At 41.0% G+C, this 26,827-nt stretch overlaps 1 protein-coding gene across 1 annotated transcript; it reads right to left on the bottom strand.

Annotated features, from left to right (window-relative positions):
* Positions 1 to 855: 855 nt before the first annotated feature.
* DBX2 (developing brain homeobox 2) lies at positions 856 to 21,122 on the bottom strand. The gene is made up of 4 exons (XM_033058352.2): positions 20,690 to 21,122; positions 8,357 to 8,452; positions 3,678 to 3,865; positions 856 to 1,327 (listed from the first exon to the last, which is right to left on the bottom strand). The coding sequence occupies exons 1-4, from the start codon at positions 21,021 to 21,023 to the stop codon at positions 1,004 to 1,006; spliced, it is 942 nt and encodes a 313-aa protein (XP_032914243.1). The 5' UTR covers positions 21,024 to 21,122; the 3' UTR covers positions 856 to 1,003.
* Between the last annotated feature and the right edge of the window lie 5,705 nt (positions 21,123 to 26,827).

Raw genomic sequence — 26,827 nt, 5'->3', positions numbered from 1 at the left:
TTAATAATACTCGAGGCTTGTATTACACACAATACTGTCCTTTGATACAGATAGATGCTAATGTGTCCTTACTAACTCCAGTTTAAACACCAGTAAGTCAGGAATAATGTTACTGCGGTATGTCATCTCCATATGTAATTTTCTGAACTGGTTGTAGTAGCAATTCTTCCAGTTATGGGTCTGTTGCTTAGTGCATTTTGGCTACAGTTCTACACACTGCCAATTATGGTTTTGAAATACAAAAGATTCTACCAACAGTCAAAAGAAAAGAAAAGACACTGCAATTCAGAGTTAAGAATGCTAGTAGCTTCATGCATGGGCAAAAAGACAGAAGTCTGTATTGGAAAGTGCAATTCACTTTCTCATCAGAGTTACTTCAACATGGAATATTTTATAGAGTAGGTTGGTTGCCTTTCAATATTGCATACTTTACTGAGGTTATCAGTTGATCAGTGACGATACTCTTTAAAGCTAATTGAATACTGACATAGGTGAGGACAGATGGAGAAAACACACCAAAAATACTTATATTTGTCCATATGAATCTATGTATTATTTAATGAATTTCTAAAAGAACCCAAAATCACTTACTGTCTTGAGAGAAACAGAGTTCTTCTTACTTCATGCACAGAAGAAATTAATTTGTCTGACTACAATGAGAGATGAAAGTGATTCTCTAGTAGTGTGTTTTTAACGAGCATCACATACAATGCAGATGTAGAAATCAGAGCACAAATTCAGTTTCATGCTCTTCACTTCATTCTACTTACCATCAGTTCATATTTTACTTTTAAGGTCAGTACAAGACTGGAAAAGACACAAGAAAAGACTGAATATTGAAGAATACTTCTTAAGTCATTAGTTGTTTGTAATTTTAATGGTGTTAGACTTTAGCATATTTTTGAAGCATAAACTAGTTAGCTTTACAATGTTCAAATATTGTTAATCTTAAAAGACTGCTCATTTGAAGCCTGCACTCCCCCACTCCATTTAGAAACTGCCCCTACTCCCTTGCACTTGATGATGCCTTGTTTGCAGTGTCTTGGTCAGGATACAAATAGAGTGGGCTCTGCAATGAATTTGCTCTTGGAGATGGCTGTGTACCAGTCAGTCTTTCACAATTTCCTGGAGAATTCTCTCTCCACCTTGGAGTTGCCCGCTCCTCAGACATTTCCCACACAGATGGGCATGTGGAGGTAAAATTCATGGTGGACCGTGAGAGGTAGTTCTCCTGAAGACCTTCTTCTTGGAGGCACCTGTTAGAAAGCACTTCTTTTTCTTTGGAGTTTCGCCATTTCATCCTTCGATTCTGAAACCAGATTTTCACCTGTTTGCAAGTTAATGAGAGTTCATTATCATTCTTTGTTTTAAACAACTTTGCCCAAACAAGTGGTTTTGTTCTTTCCATACTTTTAGTTTCACATTTCTTCCTTATTTGTTGTTTCAATACACATCCAGTGAAGCCAGCTGACTGACATTATCTGAGGATTTTCCCATCACTATTTACCACACATGGAACAAATACATACTCTCCTTGACTTTCACCACCTACAACAGGTGATTACTTAGCTTAGACTGGAAAATGGACAGCCCAATAGCTAGGGATAGAAGAGTTTCCTACAGCAACATTCTTCTAGACAGAAGAGAATTCTCAGAGAAAATTGATATATCATCATTAAGAAAAGTAAGTGATATTACTGGTGTGAAGGCCTCTATTAAACAGAGGCTGTAAGAAGCATGACTGTCCCTTCCACAAAGAGCTAAAATCAGCTTGGCCATACAGCTTTTAAAAGTGTATTGTGACATAGGACATGGGATTGAGGATTTAAAGACGTTTTGTCTGCCTGACTACAGTTTTCCAAGAGTTGCCTAGAATCCATGTGATTTTGAGATAAAATCAAGTGCAACTCTTAAACACAAGCATTCAAATGCATTTATGAAATGCTGGGGAAAGCTTGGGGAAATATACAACCAGGAACTGGTTTTACATGAAGAGAAGAAAGGTGAGGGTGATCAATCAAATTATTCAGATTGTGTTGTCTTTTCCCTTAATCATTTGCATTTAGGTCTAGTATTCAAATACTTGATATGAAGACAAAACGGCTATGGTTTCAAAGGTTTGAGAATCATTGTCTTAGATGATAGGTACTGTTCCTTGAGCACAACTGGTCAGAAAATTGAAGAAGTAACCTTCACAGCAACTTCTCTTCCTTTCATAAGGAGAATAACAACAGAGATGAATATCATCTGGTCTGTCATATCATTAAACTATATTATTGTAGTAGTAGCTGTTATCTATGGATCATTACAATATTTTTTACAACCTGAAGCTCTCTTGAATAACATGAGCATAGAAAATAATCTTGAGAAAATAACTGTAATATTAGGAATTTGACTATTAGGCAGCACACTGATGAGTGCAATTGCACACTTCCATTGAAATAGTTTTCCTGCAGAGATTACAGCACATCACACTGAGAAACACCACACTCTGATTGTTTTTGTTTATTCTTGCAGCACTTGCCAACAGTGTCAGAGTCATCAGGTTGCAAGGAACCACCACACACCACCAGATCTAACCTCCTGTGGAGTCAACTGCAAAGTTAGATCAAATTGTTGAGAGTCATTCCAAGTTCTGAAAATCTTCAAGATAAAGATGATGAGAGCTCTCATCATCATTCCCAGGCTTTTCTGTTCTCCAGACAGCTTCTGCACACATCTTTCACTCCTACTTCACGCAAAGAAACAAAATTGTACTGTCACTTCTCAGTATATATACTTCTCAGGTTGCATCTACTCCAGCACCTTCAGAATCCCACCTGTCAGCAACTACCATGTTCATTTTCTGCTGTTACATGCCCTCACAAACTCTTTTTTTCCCCTGTTTCTTTCAGATTTTGTGCTCTTCAAGTCAGGCACTTTTTGTTCTTTTTTTTTTCTGCAGATAGGTGAGGCCCCCAAGATTCCAGATTGGGCTACTGCTGTTCAACACCATTATTAATGTAGCTGTTAAATCAGAACAGCTCACTAGAGGTGTTAGACCCTCAGCTAAACTCTAAAATCTTGCAGTAGACCAACTCAGACTCATTCAAAAAATCCCTTGGAATGTAAGTTGGTAAGTAAAGTGGGAGTGTTTAAGAAGGGCATCCTGCAAAGTTTTTCTTCCTATGGTATCTCTCAGCTCTGAAAATATTTTTTTTTGTGCAGTCAAATGTCTTTCCACAGGAATGGCTGCCTGTCTCTTGGGGAAGAATAGTTCCAGAGGAAGTGCTGTTGACTGCCTTGTCCCTAGTTGTTCATCTGTAAGTACAAAGGGCACTCAGTGGAATGAAGGAATGATCTAAGCTCTCATGTTTTTCCACTGCCTTTGGAGCAGTGGGATGGAGTATAGTTCTCTACCCCAAAGCTTTCAAGGGGGCTCTGTCAGACACCAAAAAATAAAGGGAGTTGGAAATGAAATGCAGAGGTCATGTTTGTGTGAAAAATTGAGTGATCAATTTTCGGATGTATACATACAGGAAATAAACCAGGAAACTGTTCAAGTATTCCCTGGTTTAAACTGCCATTGATTTACTGAGGTGTTTGCAGGTAAAAGAGCTCAGGGCTGCCCCTGCACTGTTCAATTTTCTTCCTTCAAAGCCATTTCAAAGACTTTTCCCCAAAAGAACATTCCTTACCTGAGACTCCTTTAGACCCAGGTTAAGGGCCAGTTTCTTCCTGTCTGTTTTACTAATATACTTCTGCTTCTGGAACATTTTCTCCAAAGCTTTCCTCTGGTCTTCAGAAAAGACAGCTCTTCTTAATATGCCTCTCCGGGATTTGGAGTTGGACTCCTGGGTCAGAAGCGGCAGCACACTTTCCTCCCCTAGTGGAAATAGATGAGAGATTCCCATAACATCTAGCACATATCAGAGAAATATTAAATGCTGTTCATTGTAACACTTCCAGACTCTTGTCCCACTTTTGATTTGTAGGTGTTATAAGTGTGTTGTAATGCTTCTGTCAAGCTCATTAAGGATTAAATCCTCTCTTGGATTTAGAGGTGTTGTCAGTAATCAACAGTCTCCCCCTGACATGGTACAAAGTAAATCAGATGAGTTCATGGAGGAATATTAGGACAGAGCCCATGCTACTGCAAAATTCAAATACAATCAGGGAGGAACTTCGTCTTTCTTTGCCTGTCATCACCACTGAGTAAACTGCTACAAGTTTTCCTATGAGTTTATTTACTCCTTGTGTGGAATCTAAAATTACATAAAAGTGGTCTGTAATACTGATTCAAAGAAACTAAGTAGACTTTCTTCTATTTATTTTTTTTTTATCTAATGGAAAGCTTTCAGAGTGAGCTATTTCCTAGAAAATTCCCAGTCATTCACTTAGTTATTCTGGAAACTGCAGCAATTTCTTTATTAGAGGATTTGGAGAGTACTTGGACTTATTCCTTTCAGCCTGGTTTCTAATCCTTTGACATCTCTGAGCAAGACCCGGGAGGGTAGTTTTCAGTGAATCCAATCACATCCCTCTAATGCACGCCTAGAGGGAGCCCTACCCTGGAAAACAGCCAGCTAGGGGACAGAGCTGCAGTGAAGAAGTAGAAGTATTCACACAAAGAGCACAGAAACCCCAAGATAAATCTCTCGTGTTCCTCACACCCAATAAAACCAAAAGCCATAGTGCTTTCCCATGCTCCCTGTCCCCTAGAAAGATATGGTGTATGAAAAGCAGTCTTTGATGAGGCTTCATATGCTTTCAGTGCTCCCAGCTTGCTCAAATACTCAGGAAGCAGGAGCAGGGACCGGCTGAATCATCATAAAGCACAGTATGTGACGTTAGGGAGATGCAAGCAGGCCAGGAAACAGTTGCACTTGGACTCAGAAGCCTGTGCCATGGCTGTACAGCCACTGACACCTACAATCTTCTGTAGGAGTGGCAATTCAGATGCAAGCTGCCCTCCTGTTGTCCACCTTCTCATGTCCATGGGCCTAGATTGCCCTCCCAGCTTATAGTTACAGCAGCTGCAAAGGTGTGTTGCTGCTCAATTCCTACAAAGGATCCGATCATTTTCATATCAAAGCCAAAAGCACATTCCCCCTGAAAAGCAGAGTCTCTAAAATACTAAACGCTTTTTGTGAAAAAGTCTATCTATTCTAGTCAGCTGTAATGGGGTGGAGGAGAAATTAAATACATTTTTTTCAACTGATATAGTGCTCGTGAAAATACTAATTAAATCCAGATGCAGCTTCCACAAACTCTTCCTTGGGGCCACATTTCAACTTCTGTATATTATACATATATACACATGGGTAGATGTATCTTTAAACACCCACAGAAAAACAAACATATATACTGAGGATACTGTAGTAAAATGATGAGAAACTGAAGTGCATATCTGTATGTCTTGCAAAGTTGACTAAAACTTTTGCAGACATGTGTTACTGGTTTGATATTACAAACACTATCCCTGCATCCTGCTTTCAGCTCTGAGCAATAGAATATCAGAAGCTGAGCAAGTCTGTAATGATTATTCCCTAAAGTATGACTGCCTGTGAAACATTACTGATTTAGAGGTCATTGCATTCTGCCAATTCTTTTCTTGAACCTTTCATGTCAGGGAAATCAACATATTTATATTTGTCCCACATAACAGTGTGTGGTAAAAAATAATTACTATGATTTACAATGTTACAGTATAAATAATCCTTAATTTATACAGATGTATTTCAATTTTCAAAATTATATCTGAGACCAGATATAAAAATCACAACCTTTTGGTTAATGTCCTGATATTTATTACACTGTGATACACATTCAGACTTCATTCAAACCAAAATAAACAATCTGCAGAACAAAAGTCAAAATACCACAATGAATGTTTCCACAAAGGGCAAGCCAGGTTGATACTTCTCTGGGGACTGCAGAGCCCCTTCATAACCCCCACTGCATGCTGCAATCATGCCCACAAAAGTGGGGGCAAGCTGAAAGCCCTCCTTCCTGAAGCATGTTTTCTCTCTTTCTTTCTCAAACTTAGTGAATTTAGGTACGTTTTTCCAGGTAGCCTCTGAGTAGTTTCTGCTGAATTGTCAGCCATTCCCAGGTTTACTGGAAGGTACAGTCTGGAAGCAGCAGAACTGGCACCTGCTCTCATCCCTGCTGTGGGATGAGAGACACCAGCAAGGGAAGAGGCGTAACAGGGCTGGTCCTTGCCTCCCAGCCTCTGCTCCACAATGGAGTTGTCAGCCAAGGACAGAGGACGCCAAATTATGTGACCCCTTAAAATTTGTCTTGCCTGGCTGGTTGTTAACAGTCAATCAGCAAGGAAACAACCTCCTGCTGGAGCCTCGAGGCACCAATTAATTCCTGTACAGGCAGCATGTAGGGTCCAGCTTAACACCTATATTAGACTTAATAGTGAGACATCTTTACACTCTAAGGCACAATATGTGATGGATTTTAAAAGATTAACTAAACAAAATTTAATGATGAGTAGAATGTTCAGAAGCATTAACAAAGAGCCTATAGGTCCAAAAATCTGAAACCTACCACCGAGTAACCTAGAATATTTCTTTAAAAATAAGCCATATTCTAAAGTGCACTCCAACAGTTACACAAAAACTAAATTTCAGTTTGTGGATTATAGGATTTTTCAGTGTAGCGGAATAGGCAGTCATACATTTCAACAATTCCAGCCAAATTATGTCAGCTTGTCACCCCGAACATGCAGCAAAAGGTTTAGTGTTCTGCTGACATAAATGTGACCAACTATTTCCTATGTTGCTGGTTTGATTTTTGTTAAGTCTTTCCTTTGTATCCTAATGTATATTGATAAATGTTCTCTTAATCTGTGGAACAATCTTCATTTGCCTTCATGGCAGAGACCACCTCGAAGGAGCAAGTAAAAGCTTTAGTCATGGTTTCCATTTTTTCATTAGAATTCAATACATTCTAGTTAAATGGACAATTAATAGGTCACTTCCAAAATAGTAGTGTATCAGTCCTGGTTAATAAACAATCCCCACAGTTGATAATGGGCCTATGTATTCAGCAAGTCCCTGTATACACTCAGCTCATCCACTAAATCCCTTTTCAGGTAGACAGGGTTATATGGGAAGATGAGCTAGAATGAGTCTATAAAAGTCAGTTTCATTCACTGCTTTATTTTTCAGTCAAGTGCTTTAAATGGTGTCCAGAAAATCTCTTGGAATGTGAGACAGGAGAAAAGACTGGCACATAGAGTATTGCTTTATGGCCATACAAAAGGGCAACTGACCCTTGCCCAGGCCTTTTCAATGTGAAATGGTTCCTAAAGTTCATCTGCACAGTGAAAAATTGTGGTGAGGTCGCGTGTGGATGAGTAAAGTGAAAGTGGTGATTGGTCATGGTGCTGTCAGCCATTGTGGGAGAGCCGAGGCCATGTAAAACGCTCTGTGGGAAAGTGTCAGCCCCCTGAAGAGGTGCTCAGAAACTTGCAGCTCATTAAACTGCCAGCATTTGCTGCCTCACTTGTCAAGAATCATTCAACTTAGCAACTGCCCCTCTGAAACATTCATAAAAAGCAAGCACTTTAGTCAGGAATGGTTCGAATGCAACTGTGATAAAAAAGTATATGCCAGAGCACATATAAGCTCCAATTTTCATTTGGATTTGACAAGCAATTTGTGTATTTTTTCTGTTCTGAAGCAAAAGGAAATGCTCCTTCTGTTTGCATTCATAAGCACAAAATCATGACTGTCCACTCTTAAACTACGGCATGCAATCTTCCCAATCAAGGTTAAATTTAGTTTTGGATTAAATAGAAGTGTGTTCCAGTTCTTAATCCTGAACGGATAGTGTATGCTGGTCAAAATTTTCTTTAATGTACTTCTTCAATTTTTTACATTATGATTAAAAAAGAGAAACAAATTAAACATGCGCACACATTTTACTGCTACAAAAAGAATGACTGTTGTATTTAAATAAAGATAAGGCTTCCTGAATCATAATTTACCCCTAACAAAATTAAAATGCAGCACACACTTTATGATCCTCCAGCTCTTTTCTTATTTCCAAATGTTTATTGACACTGATTTTTAAAAGAGTTACTGATTTTAAAGAATTGTTTCTAGCAAACTGAAAACAAGGCACTTTTCTAGGTTAGCTCTGTCTGGGTGTCTCAATGCCATTTAGAAACCTCTCACAATTGCTCAGTGTACTTAAGTTTGATAAATCTTTGGAAACCCTCTGAATAGGATTGCTGTGATTTTACTAAGGAATTAGCTGCTGCCATTGCATCACCAATTAGTTTTCCAGAACACATTAAATCCTGCTGCTTTGGTTTACAGAATAACTCAAGCATTACTGATGAAGCATAAAAACTTACTTGGAAAAGCAGTGGGGGATGCAGGGTGCTGACAGGACCCACCGCAGCACACTGAGTAGAATGGCGGGGCTCGGAGAAAAAAGTGTTTGGAAAGAGCTGCAAAGAAAGCATAGATCTAATTGATTATCCATTGAGTTTAGGTAATATTCATAACAACAGTCCTCCAAAAAGTCAGTGTGTAAAGTTCTGCCTGACAGGCTCTTTTTCCTTTTTTCAAGATGGTGATTTTTTTAAAGCAAACAACGATAAACCAAGTAATTGCTCTTTAATTTAACAGGGTTATTTTACATGTGTAGCTTAGCTATAATATGCAAAACTCTCCCTATATTTGTAAGAATGATGATCTGCTGACTAGAAATTTCCTTCTATAATGGCTGTAATTATGGGGGTTTTTCCTAAATATTTGCATTGAACACATTGTTTCAATAATATGTCGTTGAAATAATGAATGTAATGAATCTGAAGTTATTTAAAATAACTCTAGTAAGCATGTCATCTTAGGAAAAAAAAATCAGCTGGTACTCCAATGTTGTTAACAGCACTCAAACCAATAATGCCCTCAACAGGAAACCATTATGAATAAAATTTAGAAAATGCCACGAGATGAACCAGCTGAGCTTTACAGGCACATGCTACAGGGCTGTTTCTGTCTGTCTGTCAACTTAGTCTTGCTGGAAAAGTGGTCTAAGTTGAAATAAACCACTTGCTGAAGGAGGTTCTGCTTGATACAACAAAAAAATCTGCAAAATCAACTCACAGAATTAGGCAATATTTGGTAAATTTTTTAATGGATTTTTTTTTAAATCGAAGAAAGTGCTTCCAAATAATGGAAAGGTCTTCGTTATCTATTTATCCCTCATTTTTTTCCCATAAGGCTCACGGGCTTTTCCATTAATCTTAATTACCTATCAGCTTCTTCTTGTACTAGTCAACTATGAAACAGAGAATATTTTTTTGTTTTGTAAAAAGATACATCATGCTTGCTAGAACTGTACACTTGTAAAATGTCATCAGCATCAAAACATCTATGTCACTTTCTTTTTTTGGTTTAGGCAGAAAGTAAGTGGCTGTAGAGCCTGCACTGTAGTTGTCCAAATCTCCAGAAAAAACCAATTCAGTAAAAAAAAAAAAAAGTAACTGCACACTTAGATTAAAAAAAAATAAGAAATCAACAATTGGAAAGAAAGGGAAACAGACACATGTATCCAAGCCATGCTAATTTTTAAAAGTTTTTCAACTTGAATTGAAAATAAAGATCACTCAAAATTAGGTTTATGAATATTAGGACTTCAAAATAAGTTTTCTGACCCTTAAATTTGCTGTTATCCCAGAGCAAAAAAACTATTGCTGTAAAAGTCTAACTGTAAACATTTCTAAAGTATTAATGTGCAATTACTGATTAATAAGCATTTTGCTGATACAGCTTTCTACTGAAATTTTGCTGTTTGTAATGGAATACACATTAATTACCTGGTTTCAAGGCATATACTTGCAAAACATTTACAAAAAAAGAATTATTTACACTAGGTATTAGTATTCTAAAACTTCTTTTCCACACAAGACCATCAAATGTTGAGCCATGTCCTTAGAAACTTAAAATAGTCAAAAACATGTAGTCAAATACTACCTATCCCATGTATCCAAAGGGTTGCAATGCAACTGATGAAGTGGGTAAGCTGGAAAGGATTTGACTAACTCAAGAAGCACAGGAGCTGTAAAAGACAAATATCAGCCAACCTCCCGGACATGAGAGCTCATCAATGACTGTATGTTTCATCTGTTTCAGCTCCCAGACTCTTCGGTGAAGGAGCTTTTGCTCCCTTCCCTAGGAGGCACATTCCTCATGCTTTTATCAAATTTCCCTTACAGTCAGGTAAAACTCTCCACTTCTGAAAATATAACTTAGAATACAGAAGATGCCACACTCCATTCCTTTGCTTTCATCTTAAACGTCTTGGATATTCCTTGGCTGCCATAATGTCCTATTCCCTCCAAACATTGCTCCAGCACCTTATTCATGCCATGCAATTTTTGTCAGACATGTCCTGTCCTCGATATTCCCTCTTGTGACTTCTTAACTCTGTCCAGTTCCTCTCTCTATTTTGATAATGTGCAGTTCATAATGGTATGTGATAAAAGCAGAACACACCTGGATAAATCAGAATTGAACAAGCTATTGATTTAGACTGCATGCTCCTGCAAGTAACGACAGGAATAGGAAGGAGCAGTTTCCTCCATTCACTACATCTCTCAACAACTAAGCTGCAAGCACAAAGGTCTGAAGATGGATCAGATTAAAAACTTAAGTCAACTTGTTGCTTAAGCAAACTCCAAACAAGCAATGCATTTCCATGGAATTTGCTGACATTGGTTTAGTGCACTAGCACAGTACCATGATGCAAACAGAAGAGATTTTGACCCTAAATCTGCTCAAGGAAAGCATGAATCTGGTTTTCCTGGGCATTTTACTCAATTCTTTCAACCAGCTGCTGCTTTTTTCTGCCTGAAGGGCATATTTTTCTTTGAAGCAGAATATTTGCTTAAGAAATAAGATGCAGATGACATCCTCATGTAACTCTGAACAAAGAGGTTCCTGAGCTCACTTCTCAAGATTTAGTTTAGATACTGGGGAATAAAAAATGCCATGATGTCTCTCTATGCCTATACCCAACATGTATGTCCAGTTCATAACTTTTTTTAATGTGTTGCAGTTATACTAATGCATAGGTGAATGCTACATTATGTACATGAAACTGCATCCCTACATCTACTGAAGCTGTTGCACTCAAACCAATGTGCAGCAGTTTTGCAGTTACATCAGCTAAAAAAAAAAAAAAAACTGACACTGACACAATACAGGGATATTTAACTCTGTCTTGGGAGTTCTACATAGAGAAAAATGTTAATGCTTCAATGTAACATATCCAAGTATATTTTTATCTTTATAAAAAAACCACAGTTCATCATATTAAATGGCTTCCACTACTTGCATGAAACTCCATTAACATAATTAAAATTATCCAGAGAAAAATTGTATATTTGATATACATGTATTTCAGAATTATACTGGAACTGTATCTGTAGAAATTACATAATACCTATCAGTTTTGAGAACAATATAGAGGAAATATTACCTATGAATTTCTTTTCACATAAATCACAGCAATTCTATCAATATCTGTTGATTAAGACACCTAAAGCAAACACTCTTTGCTGTTCATTTAAGGCTGAAAATTACTGAGATGTCAGAATATTAATTCTGCCATTTTTTGGCAAGAATGAGGTGCACAGTAACCAAAAGGCAGCTGTTTCTCCCAAAGATGTATGGGAACTTAAAACAGGGGCCAAATGCTAATAATTTGTATTCAGGACACTTAAGTATTTTTCTGCTTTACATCCTCATTTCATAAAAACTGAGACTGAGCAGAAATAAATGTTTCAAAAAGTCAATCTTTACAGGTTTAGCTTCACAAGTATCAAAGTATGATATAAGTGCATTTTGGCACTCCAAAAACCGTGCTATAAGCCTTAAAAGAAAATTTATTGGATCATATATACAAAAGTATTAATTACCTAGGTTGTTGTTTTTTTTTTTCACAAAACAAATTCTTTCGACACTGGTGCTGTATGCAAAATTTTAGTAATAATGTCCACTACATTTACCTTTGTGAACAAAAATGGTTTTACACACAATAAAATAAGCATACTAAATGTGTAAAGCTTATCTAGTGCTATAACTCAGAAAGCAGTTCAGATACTGATATTTTAAAATGCATGGCCTGCTCTGAAAATATTCTAAATTCAAAAGCCCTTCTGCTATAAAAAGTCATACTGACAATGGGATGCGAAGTTTTCCTTCCAACTACCCATCATTTGGAGAGTAAGGTTCCTAAATACAGTCCAGTTCAGTTATGCAACTTTGAAAATGGTTTATTATTAAGGATACTGTTTATTCTTCCCAATTCTACTGTTGTGAAATAACTATGAGGCATCAGGAAAGTGGGAAGAGGTGAAGGAAAAATGGGTATTGAGGGAAAGTAAAACTGATGGTAAACTTCCGGTACAATCCATACAGGCTCCTTCACTGCACATGTTGCTAGTGTGCCGCGAGGTTTTAAAGATAACTGATGAAAATGCGGTATCAACCTGTGAAGAGAGCTGGAATACCTCCAAAAAAATTATTCAGAAAACTACCTAGAGCCAGCCAACAAAACTAATAACAGAACCAGAGAGACTTCAAGCTGCATGAACGCTGTAACTCTTCAAGTATTGCTAAGTCCACATGAACTGCTTTCCACAATGATGTCTAGGTTCCAGCCCTGGCAGGAAACTTAAATATATTACCAGCAAAATTATCACATTTCATCTGAGAACCTTGGATGGTTTGTGCTCATAATATGGGCACAACTGCAATTTCCTACCTACATCCCTTCTTGGCAACGTTTAAAGCAGACTTTTGCAAAGCTGCAGGGAAATTTCATGTCATGAAGAGTTCCCTGAAAACAGTCCAGTAGCAGCACTGCCAGCTTAGTGATCTGGTTGAGCTGCATTTCTGCTCCTGAACCACAAGCCCTGGACCTCATGATGAGTCATGGTTCTTTCCCTAGCAGTTACTGCCTTTAAGTGCAATGCTCCAGCAGCAGGTGTGCACCCCCAAAGCCTTTCAACCAGCTGAAGAGGAGCCTCCAGCTGTGAGAACAAAGCAGCAGCCACTTCCATATCCCACCGAAAAGTGACTGCCATCACATGGAACTGGAAAAACTTCCTGTGGTGCAAGATCCCTAAGAAATGGCTTTCCTGCACTCCCAAATTTACCATTTGCCTCCTATTTATTCCTGTAAAACACAACCACATGAATGCTCAAAGGAAGTTAGCCAAAAGGGCAAAGCAGAGTAGTACCCACAGACCGATTTTTAAAAATTGATACAAATATTCATAGAAAGGGTTTTACACTTCTATATATATATATATATATATATATATATATATATATATAAATCCTACACAAAACGTGGATGCAAGAAGTGGTTTTGCATTTTTATGTTGGGTCATGGTAGGGCTTTCAAAAAATGGCCAAGAGCATCACACTGCAGATTATCTGAAACCCCATGAATCACTGTCAGTTTTCAGAGGCATCATTCACATGCCTAATTATTATGTTGCAATTTGTTGTACATTATTTTCACCGCCTGAGGAAACACACTGAGGTTGGTGACAACACACGGTCAGATCTCACCTCTACAACCCAAAGCAGCAACCAAATTCCACAATGCTTGCTAAAGACTCTATGGGTGCCCTAGTGTAATGAGTAAAAGTGGCTTCTACCCTCTCCGTGCCTCGTACACAGCCTTGCTATTGAGAAGATGGGAATCTACCCGTGGATTTACCAGGTTTTGTTTCTGCTTTGTCCTTCCTCAGGATGCCCATGTACTAGCGTGCCTCAGCACTTTATGATTATCAGTTCTTGTCAAAGCAGGCATCACTGCCAGTTCTCTGCCTAAAAGTTCAGTGTCTTGCCTGGGCTTCCTGTACAGTAGCTCTACAGAACAATTCATCACCTTAAAATACACACAGAAGGTGTCTCATCCTCTGGAGGCATCTCTGTATTGACTATAGATTAGACAAGATGCCTACTTTTTATTAAACACCTTAATTACTGTGACATTCTTCTTATCCTTCACAGGTAACATCAAAAGAATACTATCATCTGTACAGCCATAAAGACTCTAAAAATGTTAAAATTCACTTAGAAAGTAATTAGTTATTTTCCTTAATTTTCAACATATTACAATTTGTTTAGAAATTATTTCCTCAAGCTTGGCAAAACTAGGGTCAGTTGCTGCAAGAGGCCATTTCACTGGTTTTTCATTGTTGCAGCCCTAATTCAAAATCTTAAAATAGGTCAAAATGCACCATTTAGTGTATCAGTATGCATTGATTAGCCAATTTTTTTTTACCTGGAGCAGTCTTTACTTGTTGCAGTACTGCTAGTTCCAAATAGACAAGTCTCAAGATAATATAAACGGTGTTAGAATTAAAAATAACACATGGTGAATTCTTTTTTTTTTTTTTAACATGAGGGGTTTAGTATTTTTACATTTGTACAAGGAAATACTTTTTCAAGTTGAAATTTGAGATACATAGTCACAAGGAGGCAACATTCTCAACGCACAGAATACCTCAAGAGAATTATGTGCTACAACTACACACCAAAGCAGCCTCTCATGAGAAATGTTCAGAGGCTTTTCAGCACAAAGCAGACACCACTTCTCCAAAGTGACAACTCACCTCAAAGAAATACAGTCCAGGTTACTGAAAATATTTAGATGCGTAATTTTATATGTATCAGGGTCTACATATCCGACATTTGAAACAGTCTCCTATTGCCTTATATACCGGCAGTTGTCTTTACTTTGAAAAAAATACTCCTCCCCTTTTGCTGTGGGGTCATGATTGACCACGAAAGTACCATGTAAAACATCAGTTATTTTGCAGAGTTGCTTTATAAAAGAAAGCAAAACAACTTCAGAGGGTAATGGAAGCAGAGAACTCGCCTTCCAAAATTTAGGAGAATTCCTTAACAGAAAAAAAAAAAAAATTAAAAAAAAAAAAAGACACAGTACAAAAGATGGTTTGCTGATGAGATTAAGCCTTACCACAGTCACATGTTTTCTAAAATAATGAGCAATACACTACAGGACTTCAGAAGACCAGGTCTTTCTGCTGTAGAAAATACATTTTACAGAAGTTAATTCACTAACTGTAGTCATGACTGATTCCATGGTTTCCCCTCAGCCAATTTCATTTCTATAAACTCCACCAGTGGGCTTCCTAGTGCAGCTAGATCTTCTGGCAGTACCTAAATCTTGCCAAGGACCAAATTCAAGATCCTCTTCCTTCTAAGAGACAGCACCGTGAGAGTAGCCAAAGGAAGGAGCAGTGTCCAGCCAATGCTCATATTCCTCACCGAGCACAGACTGCCAGACTAGTGGCTGAGCTGGAGTGGCTGGCACTAGTCTAGCTCTGGCAACCTCTCAATGAGGACAACAGTTTGTCCTTTAAAAGCCATTTTGCAGCCACTCTTAAGATATGCTGGGCATTCCAGACCAATTCTATTAAATGGCTCACAAAGTTAACTGGAAACAGGAAACGTGCTGGACAGAGTCTGATTTCTAATACTTACAAAAACTTCTTTGCTTCCAAAGACAAACTTTCAAAACAATTACGGTGTCTTAGTGCTCCTGTCAGTCAGGGAATAAGAAAAGATGCCAAACAGATCCCCCCACCTTAAAGAAGCTTTCTATTTTCAGAAAACACCAACAAAACAAGAAAATCCTAACACTTGTCAGTCAACTTGTTGCCCAAATAAGAGGGAGTCAAGACAAAACATTGGGCTCTTTCCTGTCTTTTATTTTACTGAAAGCTAGTGTTACATACCGCTTGAGGACACACCCTGGATGCCAGTTGGTTTGAAATCAATAATTAATAAGCATTAATTCATTAAGAAGAGGTCCAAAATGAAAGAAAAAAATTTCACTTAAATTTCAGTAATTTAATTCTCTCCTAGATGTCATAAAGAAACACAAGACACCTTATTAAGTATGGGAAATAAGACATGTTTGATTCAAATATTACAGGATAGAGCTGTTGTCATAACCTGAAAAGAAAAAAACTGACATCATTTTCCAGAGACTTAGCTTGCAAAAGACTTGGTTTAATTTTCCTGCAATGTTACCAGTTTTCTGTATTATCCTAGGTAAGTCACCTCATTTCTTTTTGCTCCAGTTTCTCCTCTACACAGTAGAAATCCCTCCTATCTCACTGGCACATTGTGATTATAAATGCATCAAAATGTAAAGTACCCAAACATTACAGAAAGAAAAGACATGTCTATAGCACACATGTATCTGGATATGTATAAAGCACTTCTATAAATGCTTACTTTAAGTCCAATTTAAATTTACTACATAGTTCTGATTTCTTTTGTGTTTCATGTGCTTCATTCTGTCCTTCATTTTGCTCTATTGTATTCTGATGCTTTAGGCAAAAATCCCTTAAGATAAATTTCTCAGTGGATTTCACAATAGAATTATCTCACTTTCCACATTACCATATTCAGTTGTAAAGCACTTACCACCAACCTCCTCAGGACAAATTACAGTAATTTCACTATTACAAGCTGCACCATTTTGATTAAAATTTTGGTCCAAACCCAGAAGAGCGGCTTGTAATCCGGAACGGTCAATATATGAACAAAAGTTTGGAAATTTCCCAACCCGGAAGTGTAAGCCCGCAGCAGCCCTGAGCCGGAGCCCGCCTGGCCCTGGCGCCGAGGTAGCGCTGGGCCAGTGTGGGGTAGCCTGGCAGCGGCGGTGCTGGCAGTGCCGGGCTGGGATGAGCGAACGCGGTGGGAGCAGTGCAGGTGGCAGGTGGGGGCGAGTGAGCCCAGCAGTGGCTGCAGCGCCGCCCGGTCGGCCCCAAGCGGCCCCACTGAGCGGCCCCGCCAAACTGGGCCATCCGGCCCCATCAGCAGCCCCAGGCGGGCCGAGCCCGCCCGGCCCCGAGCCAAACCAGTAAACCCCGTGATCACGCAATTCTGTTACTAACTGGTAACTTTGTGAAAGTTGCACGCGGATCCTCTCTGCGAACGAAAGCGCAGCTTATAATCCGGTGTGGCTTTATATATGGAGGAAGAACGAAACGTTGCCGATACCCCGGAACTGCGGCTTATAATCAGGTGCACCTTGTAAACGTGAAATTACTGTACTTAAGAAGAGCAGAGATGTTGAGAAAAATTATTTCAGGTAACAGAGTAACTTTGCATTTCCCAAAGAGGTCACTCAGCTCTAGTACCAGCCAACACTTCTGGAAAACTAAATCATGAGGAAATATGTGCAGTGGACATCTTTACAGCATCTGTGCTACTACAAGACACAGCATCTCAGCATTGTCTGGACAATTTTCATGTATCAGAAAACACTGAAGAAAACTGTAAAGTCTTCTAATTTATCCAGAAGATAACAACAGACTTGGAGTCAAGAGACTAAAACCCAGATTAGCAATAAGAAATTGAGGACAGCTCACAGCAAAGGGGCTTCAAGCAAATTGGGAATCCCAAGCCAGTATAAATTGGCATACCACTGCAGAAGGCTCATGAGTTTATCATATAGCAGCAATGCTCTTTCTGTTTTTCCTTCCTAAGTTTATGGAACATGCTCTTTGTTCCTGCTCTTCTTAAATTAAACCAAACTAATCTCAAACACCTATGATGATTAAATTCATTTTTTAAAATGTAATTATGGAAAGTGATTATTTAAATTTTTACAGACAACAAATATATTTATTTCTACCATGTTCATTAGATGGTGCAATATTTACGGTGTAACACTTCCTGAGTACTTGTCCAGGTTTTTTTTCGCAATAATTTTGTAGGAGATATACATAAAATACACATGCAGGTAAGCACTTGAAATAGTTCAACTAATACTTTGAAACTTATAAATCATGGGAAGGAAACTTGCTGATACAACTCAGTTGCTGAGGAGTTACAAAAGGAAAAATTACCATGACCAGACAGCCCAGATCAAGAATACCATCCCACCTGGTCTCTTTTGCCACCATGGAAAAGTGTTTTCCAATGTACAGAAAGAATACAGGTTTTACATTTCCTAGCACTTTTATGGAGTGTTAAAAAGTACCCTAAATTGGAGTGCTTTCTTCATGCCTTTCCTTTGTAGGTACCCTGGATACATATAAAAAGGTTCAACTTATTCAGTTCAGTCCCTGGTGCGATTTTACACTTCCTTCTTTTTGAGAACTTCTGGTGACCTCACCAGAATTTGGAACTACATGAGTAATATAGATTACTGGTTCCAAAAAGTCAGATACTTTTTCAATTCCCTTTACTTTTTTATTAAAAAACAAAAGAAAGTTTGGCTTATACCAGGCTAGTTTATTAGGGGACTTTTAGTCTCCATATAATTTATAAAGCACTTGCTAGCTCAGAAAGATTTTTTGAAAAAAGCTTGCTTTATAATTTTCAACAATATAATTAAAGACTTTGAAAAGGATTTTCCAAAACGCCATGTGATTTGGGGAGTCCAAATAAGACATCATTCTTAAAAGAAAAAAAAAATCAATAAATTAAAAAACCCTAACTAGCACAAATTCCTTAGTTAAAATATCTTCACTATTCCCTGAAGGCAAAATTTTTGTTCTGCCAAAATGATCCTTTGCCCTATCACTGTATAAACAAGAAACATTACATAGAGCCTGACCACCCCAGCCCTACTCACAAATGCAGTGTCTGGTCTGAACAGTTTCCTCAGTACACGCCTACAGCAGAGACAAGAGACTCCTTAGAAACCACAAACTGGCTCAGCAAGACCGTTCCAATCTAATTCAAATTTATGAACGTTGAGACAACTGAGCGTCCTCATCACTTTAAGGACATACAAGTCAGATCAAACCAACAGACCTCTGTTAGAATATAAAAGTCATTGTTGCGAGTGTACAGTCACAGAATTTTCTTCTAGGCACACAATGAATGAGGAAACACTAGTATTTCTCCCTGCTCAAATCTAAGAGCCTTTTGCCAAGATCTGTGGGAGCTGTGGAATCAGAAGAAGCGCAGGACTGGACTCCAAATCACAAGGCAGACTGATCACACTAAAATCACAACTACTACTACAGATTGATCAAAGGAAGAAATAATCCTGGAAGCAAGAAATATTTGTAGAACTCGACATTCAGAAACTTCTGTAGCAATTTACCTATAGCTTTTTAAAACAAACAAAAACTCAGACAGACAGACAAACTAACAACAACAAATAAAACCCAACAAAATACCTTTACCTCTCACAAATAAGAGTGCTGGGGCATCTGCTATCTCTCTTCACAAATAAACAGAGCATTTTCTCTAGAACTTTTTTTCAGGGTAAGGGCAAAGCCAGGCAAGGATAATATTCATGGAATTGCAGGAAGATGATACTTGTCCTGTTCCCTGGCCTAGCCTATGTTAGTTAAAACAAACATGCTTAAGTAACTGATATGCTTAAGATAACACTTACCTGAGAGGTCAGGAACTTTTAGAAACGTTAATGTACACTTTGACTCTCTCCTGCCTACCTTTAAAGTACATCATGCTAAAGGATCAAATAGTGTTTTGGGTTTTGAAGAACAGTTTGCAGGATTAATAGAAATAAAATTATATTTGAAAAGAAAGCAATTAGCTCTGTTTTCAAAACAAGCCTTTTGGTTTCACATCTCAAAGACTTAATTTAATAAACACAATTATGCTTGTCTGATTTTCATTTTAAACACATTTAAAAGTGAGTGATGATAAATAAATCTTTTAAAATACCACATAATTTTGGAATCAATTTACGCATTCTAACAGAAAATCAAAATACAATATAGCTAACGAGTCTAATACCAAATTTAATAAATTGACTAAAACTTCAATCAGTTCCATGACTAACAGAAGCACACATTCATAAAAATATGTTGATGGTGCTCAGACAAAATGTATTTGTAAGAAATACAAGAAATTCAAGAAACGGAATGGGTTTTGTAACCCTGTTTGTTTCCACTTCCATGGCACGGGCTCCTGCGGGCCCCCGGCGGCCGCGAGCGGGTCCCCACGGCAGTCTCTGTGACACCGGGCCGAACGGCTGACACCGCACCTTTACACCGCTGCACAGCTTTTTTCCTCCCGTCCCTGCTTTTGTCAAAACTTCTGGAAAACTGCCTGATCTAATTCTACCTGATAGCTTAATTCTCCTTTTGGCAGGAGGAGCCGGGTCCTCTACGCCCTGCTGTCCGGCAAGGCAGGGCGCGTGGAGAAAGGGGCTGCTGCCTCCCGAGCTGTCGCTGCTTAGGAGGGTGGGACCGCTCGCCAGCCTCCCAAAACTTGGAATTTCAGACTTTCCCGGAGCTCCTGTTGGCAGCGAAGCTTCTACCAGCCCCTGAGGCTGCGGGACGTCAAGACCTGGAAGAACTGCGATTAAGGGTGTTTAACAGCACCATCGCGGGGCTCTGCCGCGCTCTCTGCACCCACAGGTGCGCCGGCCGGCCGCCCTCGGAAGGGCCACCTGCCCCCGGCCGCTCCTCGGCGTCCCGCAGCCCGCGGTCGGGCGAGACCGGAGCCCCGGGGCCAGCCCCCGCCGCACGGCCCCCAGCGGGGCTCGGCACCCCGCCGCCGCCTGCAGGCTCCTCGGAGCGGCCGCGTCTCTGCAGCCGCCGTGTCCGCCGTGCGGAGCGCGGGGCCGAGCCCCCGGAAAGCCCCTCGGCCCGGTCTCCCGGCGGCGGGACGCGGGACGGGCCGGCGCTCACCTGTGGCTGCCGGCGGGAAGATGCCGCCTCTCTCCGCCGCCGCGGCCCGCGCTGGCGGGCGGCCGCCGTCCGCCGCACAGGGGTTGAGCACTTGGAAAGCCCATCTTGCCGGGAAGGGACCCCCTGAGGGGTTGATTTGTTCCGCCGCGGGGCACAGCTTGAGGGGCACGGGGCTGGCGGGGAGGGGACGGAGCTGGGCAGGGCTCGGCGCCCCGGCCCGCAGCAAGTTCTCGATGAGGAAACTTTTGCCCAGGTTGCCGAAGCCCGGCGCCGCCGGCAGGTTGAGGAGAGCCGAGGAGCCCACCAGGTCCCAGTAAAGGGCGCTGGGCAGCATAGCGAGGGCTTCTACCCTCCTCGCCCTGCCCTACCCAGCCCGGCCCGCCGCCGCGGCCCCTCTCTGGGCTGGACGGGGCGCCGGGCTCCGGGGCCGGGCGGGCTGGCCGGGCGCCTCCCCGAGGGCTGCGGGGAGCGGAGCGGAGAGCGCGGCAGGGCCGTCCGTGGAGACGCGGCGCCTCTCCGCCGGGCTGGAAGGTGTGTCCAAGCGCATTCATTATGTCAGCCGGGGACGAGGAGTGATGGACGCGGCCAACAATGCCGCCTTGCCCAGCAGCCCCCCGGGCGGGGGCAGGGCGGGGAGCCGGGGTGGCTGTCCCGCTGTCCCGCCGTGCCCGCCCGCCATGGCGGCGGGTCGCGCCTCCTGCCCGGGGAGCACCTGTGCCAGGGCACCGCAGGGAAGGGAAAGGCCGCTGGCCTCCGTCCCGGCGGGGAGGTGGCTCCGGTGCTGGCCGCGGAGAGATCATGCCGACCTAATGATCCCATGAGGTAATGGGAAGATAGTCATTAGCTCACTCCCTCTGGGCATTTTTATCTGGCCTTTTTTTTTCTTTTTCTTTAGTTAACCACGCACAACATACACGCTGGATTTTCAACATTTGTCTTAATAAATCTGATTAAGATCAGCACGGTACTGTTAATCATGTTTTTCTCAAGATGTTGGACGGAGCTTTGTGTGGGCATAAACATTCTTTGTCCGGAATAGCTTAGTCCATTTCTATTTCCTTGTGTGTATTTACTTTATTTACTTAAAAATCACATGAAGTGGCAAAGATGTCTCATTTTGCGGTTCAAACATGCATGCAGAAAGTTAAAAGTGGATACTGTTCCAAAGTCCTGAAAGCACCTCTCTGTTTTGCAGAGAAATCCTTTTATTCCCTTTTATTTCCTTTTATTTCACCAGTCTAATCTTGAGGACATTTCCTGAAAAGTCCTCTGGAGGAGGTGCATCCCTTGTTTTTCTATAGCAGACATCAGAGTGGTTCAAAGCTAAAACCAGCTGGACTAGAATCATCTGTGCCCTCAGATGAGAAATGGGAAGGATGTGTTTACTGCTGTGGCATTAATATCTTGGGGAATATGAATTAGATGCTGACATGTCCAAAGCTTTCCTTTACATCTTTGGGTAGGTTGGCCCTGCTAGAGTTTTGGCACTTGACTCCATGTGGTGAATGGGAGCCTAAGAGCTGCTTCATGCCAGAGACCCATGTAGTCCAGCGTGCTGTCTTACAGCAGTGGCTATGAACAGGAAGAAGTCCAAGATGAGTCTCATAGTTTTGCCCTGATACATTCCCATAACTGTTCTCAATTTCCACAATTTCCACAGCTTGAGACTTGTATTTGCAAATCTGACAGCCTTCACCAAAAGATATTAATGCAGTATTTTACTTGTGAGCATTTTGAGACTCTTGCTTCTTGCTGTAGAATGGACAGAATCCAAGCTGTTGAATCCCAGACTACATCTGAAGCTGCTGTGCATTGTTGTAGTATAAGGTGCAGAAATTATGTTCATAAGGAAAAAAACAAGTCTTCCCAGGAGGGCACCCGCTTCTGAGTATTGCGAGTAGCTGCCTTTCCAATTACCCCTCATAAATTTATTCACACTTAAGGATTTATTTTGTCTTTCATTTCACTCATCAAATTCTCAGAGAATTCTCAAGGGCCTGAGACACTGAAAACCATAATTCAACACTTGGGAAGTGCAGTTAGTCCATCCAGCTGTGCTGCATGAATAAAAGGTATTCACCAAGGAAATGGTGGTTGTCAAAGACTGTAGCCTTCAAAGACAGGCTTGGGGTTTGGTTTCCTCGAAGGCTACTTTTGATTCCAGAGTGGCTATTAATGTGTTAATCTCAGCTATGTATTTTGGTAAAGTATGATTAGCAAGTTGCATGTTTCTGTGAAATATAAGCACAACACACATAAATATAACACAACACACTTCTGAGTTGGAAGGGATCCCCAAATGTAGCATTTGACTGGGTGGAAGACAGTGATCAACCGCATGATGAGTTAACAATTCATGTCAGGTTGCATCTCTAGTTCCAGGGTTTAACCCATGCCTTACAATGTGTGTTTAAGCAGTCCCTTTCTTCTCTCTGGTTTTCATCTATCAGTGGCCTCTCACCCTTGTTCTGACTCTGCTGTCTTAGCTGTACTAAAAATCCACTGTGAACCAGATCACAGGACTCAGATTTTAAATAAGACAGGAAATACTACTTTTCAAGAGATTCCCAGTGGAGACCTCAAACTGGTTGTGTGATGTTAGGCCAGGGTGGTAGAGCAGAACAGCCAAATGGACTCATTAAACCAGGGCAGCCTCTGACCACTTGGTCTCTGGGACACACATCTGCAGCTCTGCTGAGGAGTAACTACCAAATTCTGTCTATCCTCTGGGCATTCCCACATCCTCTGGGCATGTGAGAATTGAGTACAGTCAGGCCCAAGAGTTACTACATGTCAAAAGATGAAGAGCACAGCACAAGAAAATATAGATTGCTTGTTCAGATCTGGAGTATGCAATGATTTTAGAGTAAAATCACCAGATCCTTTCTGGTGAATGCAACCTGGAATTGCATGACAAATGGATCCTTAGCCATGGACCTGAAAAGTTGTGGGATGTGTATTATCTACATTCAGAAGGTAGAGATGACATTCACATGGTATTCACATGGTGAGTAGCTCTCATTTATTTTCATATAATTATGCAAACTTGGAAATTACTTGCTCTGCATTTGGATTTTATCAATTTATTAATTTACCTTAATCAGACTAAAGAAGAAGAAAGTTTGCCTTCACTGGGTATCTTGGCTTGTATCAGGTATTTGGAAAATATGAAGATACACTTCTCAGGTTGCAAAATTTAAAAAATGGGAAACTTGAAACATACACGAAATTGTCAGCACTCAGTTAAGCCTTCCCTATTCAGAGTCCAGAGTATAGTCTTACTGACAGGGCACACAATTTATGTAGCATACCAAGCACAAGATCTGTGCAAGTACATCAAAGTCTCCCTAATGATCCTTCTTCTACATCAGCTCTGCCCTTTCTCAGATGGCATTTCCATCCTTGAGCCAGGGACTTTCTCCCATGCAACTCTTTCCCTGGAGCAATTCACATTAAACTGAATCCTGCCACATACATGTGATTTTTCTGTGAGCTTTTTTTTTTTTTTAATTTAATTTAATTTTTTTTTAATGTTTGAACAGTTAACATTTAGGTCTGCACTCCAGTATATCCCCATCTCTTGCCTTTGTCCTCGTGGCAGGCTTCAGCTTATCAGATGTCTGCTGGAAATGCAAAACAGTGTACAGGAAATAGTGGAGGAGCTTCCTGGAGTGCGTGGAAGATAACTTCCCTACACAACTGGTGAGCGCACCAGCTGGGGAAGCTGCCCTGCTGGACCTGCTGTTTGTGAACAGAGTGATGTGGGTGATGTGATGGTCAGCAGCAGTCTTGAGCACAGCAATCATTAAGTGACAGAGTTTTCTATTCTTGGAAAACTAAGGAGGGGGGCTCAGCAGAATTACTGGCTGGGACTTCCAAAAGTCAGGCTTTGTCCTTTTTAGGAACCTCAGTGGAGTTGCTTGAGAGGCATACCTGAAGAGCAAAGGATTCCAGGAAAGCTGGATATTCTTCAAGAAGGGACTTCTAAAGACACTGGAGCAGGTTGTCCCCATGTGCCAAAAGACTGGCATGGCTGAACAGAGAGTTGTGTCTGGAACTCAGGAAAAAAAAAAAAAAGGAGAGTTGATGACCGTTGGAGGAAGGGCCAGGCAGTTCAGCAGGACTACAAGGGCATCATGAGGTTTTGCAGGGAGGGAATTGGAAGGACCAAAGCCTAACTAGAACTTAACCTGCCTACTGCATAAACGACAATGTTTCAATAAATACCTTTGTGTCAAATGAGGGAAGGGTCGTGGAGATCTTTTGTTGGATGGGAGGGGAAACACAGTAACAAAGAATGAGGAAAAGGCTGAGGTAATCAGTGCCTTCTTTGCCTCAGTCTTAAGTAGTAAGACCAGTTGTTCTCTGAGTACCCAGCCCCCTGAGGTGGGAGACAGGGGCAGGGAGGAGAATGAAGCCCTCATAATCCAAGGGGAAATGGTCAGTGTCCTGCTACACCACTTAGGCAGACACAGCCCCTGGGGCTGTATGGGATCCACCCAAAGGTGCTGAGCTACTCGTGGCTTGGACAGGTGCACTGTTTGCAGGGTGAAGTGCTGGCTGGATGATCAGACCCAGAGAGTGGTGTTTAGTGGAGGTCAACTTGTGGCCAGTCACTGGGGGGGGCTTTCCCAGTATTGGGGCCAGCCGTGTTTAATATCTCTATAAATGATCTGTACACGGAAATCAAGTGCACTCTCAGTCATATGCTGGGTGACGCCAAGTTGGGTGGAAGTGTTGGTCTGGTGGAGGGCAAGAAGGCTCTGAAAAGGGCCAAAGTCAGTTGTAAGAAGTTCAACAAGGTACAAATTACTGGGTCATTCATTTGGGTCACAACAAGCACATGCAGCACTACACACTTGGGTGAGGAGTAGCTGGGAAGGTGTCTGACAGAAAAGGACCTGGAGGTGCTGTTCAATACCCTGATAAACATGACCCAGCAGTTGGTGGCCAACAAGGCCGGTGGCATCCTGCCCAGTATCAGCAAGAGTGTGACCAGCAGGGCCAGGGCAGTGATTGTCCCCTGTACTTGGGACTGATCAGGCCACACCTCGACTGCTGTGTCCAGTTCTGGGCCCCTCGTGCAACAACAAGATTGAGGTGCTGGAACATATCCAGAGAAGGGCAACAGAGCTGGTAAAGGGGCTGAAACTCAATTCTTATGAGGAGTGGCTGAGGGAGCTGGAGTTGTTTATCCTAGACAGAAGGAGGCTTAAAGGAGACCTTATCACTCTCTGCACTGCCTGAAAGGAGGTTGTAGTAAGGTGTGGATCAGTCTCTTCTTCCAAGAAGCAAGCAGGAGGACAAGAGAAATTGGCCTGAAGTTGTGCCAGGGGAGGTTTAGTTTGGATATTAGAAAAAAGTTTTTCAGTGAAAGGGTTGTTGAGCATTGTAACAGGCTGCCCAGGGAAGTGGTTGAGTCAACCAACCCTGAAGGTATTTAAAACACATGCACATATGGTGCTGAGGGACATGGTTTAGTGGTGAAGTGGGCAGTGCTGGGTTAATAGCTGAACTCAATGATCATATAGATATTTTTGCTACCTAGATGATTCTGTGATTCAATGACATTACTTCAAGGTATCCAAAGGATAATGGAGAGGCTTCTTTGTTTTACTGCATAAGATCTGTTGGAAACTAATAGCATAGGTATCTCAGAAGATGTATTTCCAGGACCTCGTGACAGCAGCAGCTGTAAAGCTTTGTAATTCAAAAGAAGCATATAAATACAGGGGAAGTCCTACCTAGCCCAGGGCAAATTCACACTGTTTTTCCTGACTATAAGTTTTCCCAAAGACTCCTCCCATCATCATGAATAAAATGCATAAAATTGATTTAAGAAGAGGAATTGATAATTTAAATACCCTTTATCTTCTATTAAAATCAGATATGCAAAAACTTTGGCACACCTACCATTTCTGTTGAGAAAACTTGACATGGTGTGAGCCATCTGCTTCCATGCATCCACACCATATTCCTCTTCGGCAGCCTGAGATGCTCAAACTTTGTGGAAACCATATAGCTTCCCTAAAGCCAAGAACAAGGATCTTGATATAGAAACAGATGCACACTTGCAGGAGACAGAGATGAGGTAATTGAATGCAGGTCTTTTCTAAGGCTGTCTTTGCTTAGATGTAC

This window comes from Catharus ustulatus, chromosome 4, assembly GCF_009819885.2.
Source record: "Catharus ustulatus isolate bCatUst1 chromosome 4, bCatUst1.pri.v2, whole genome shotgun sequence".
NCBI classification, from domain to species: domain Eukaryota; kingdom Metazoa; phylum Chordata; class Aves; order Passeriformes; family Turdidae; genus Catharus; species Catharus ustulatus.
The sequence above is the reverse complement of the archived record's forward strand: the minus strand, read 5'-3'. Positions and strand labels throughout refer to the sequence as shown.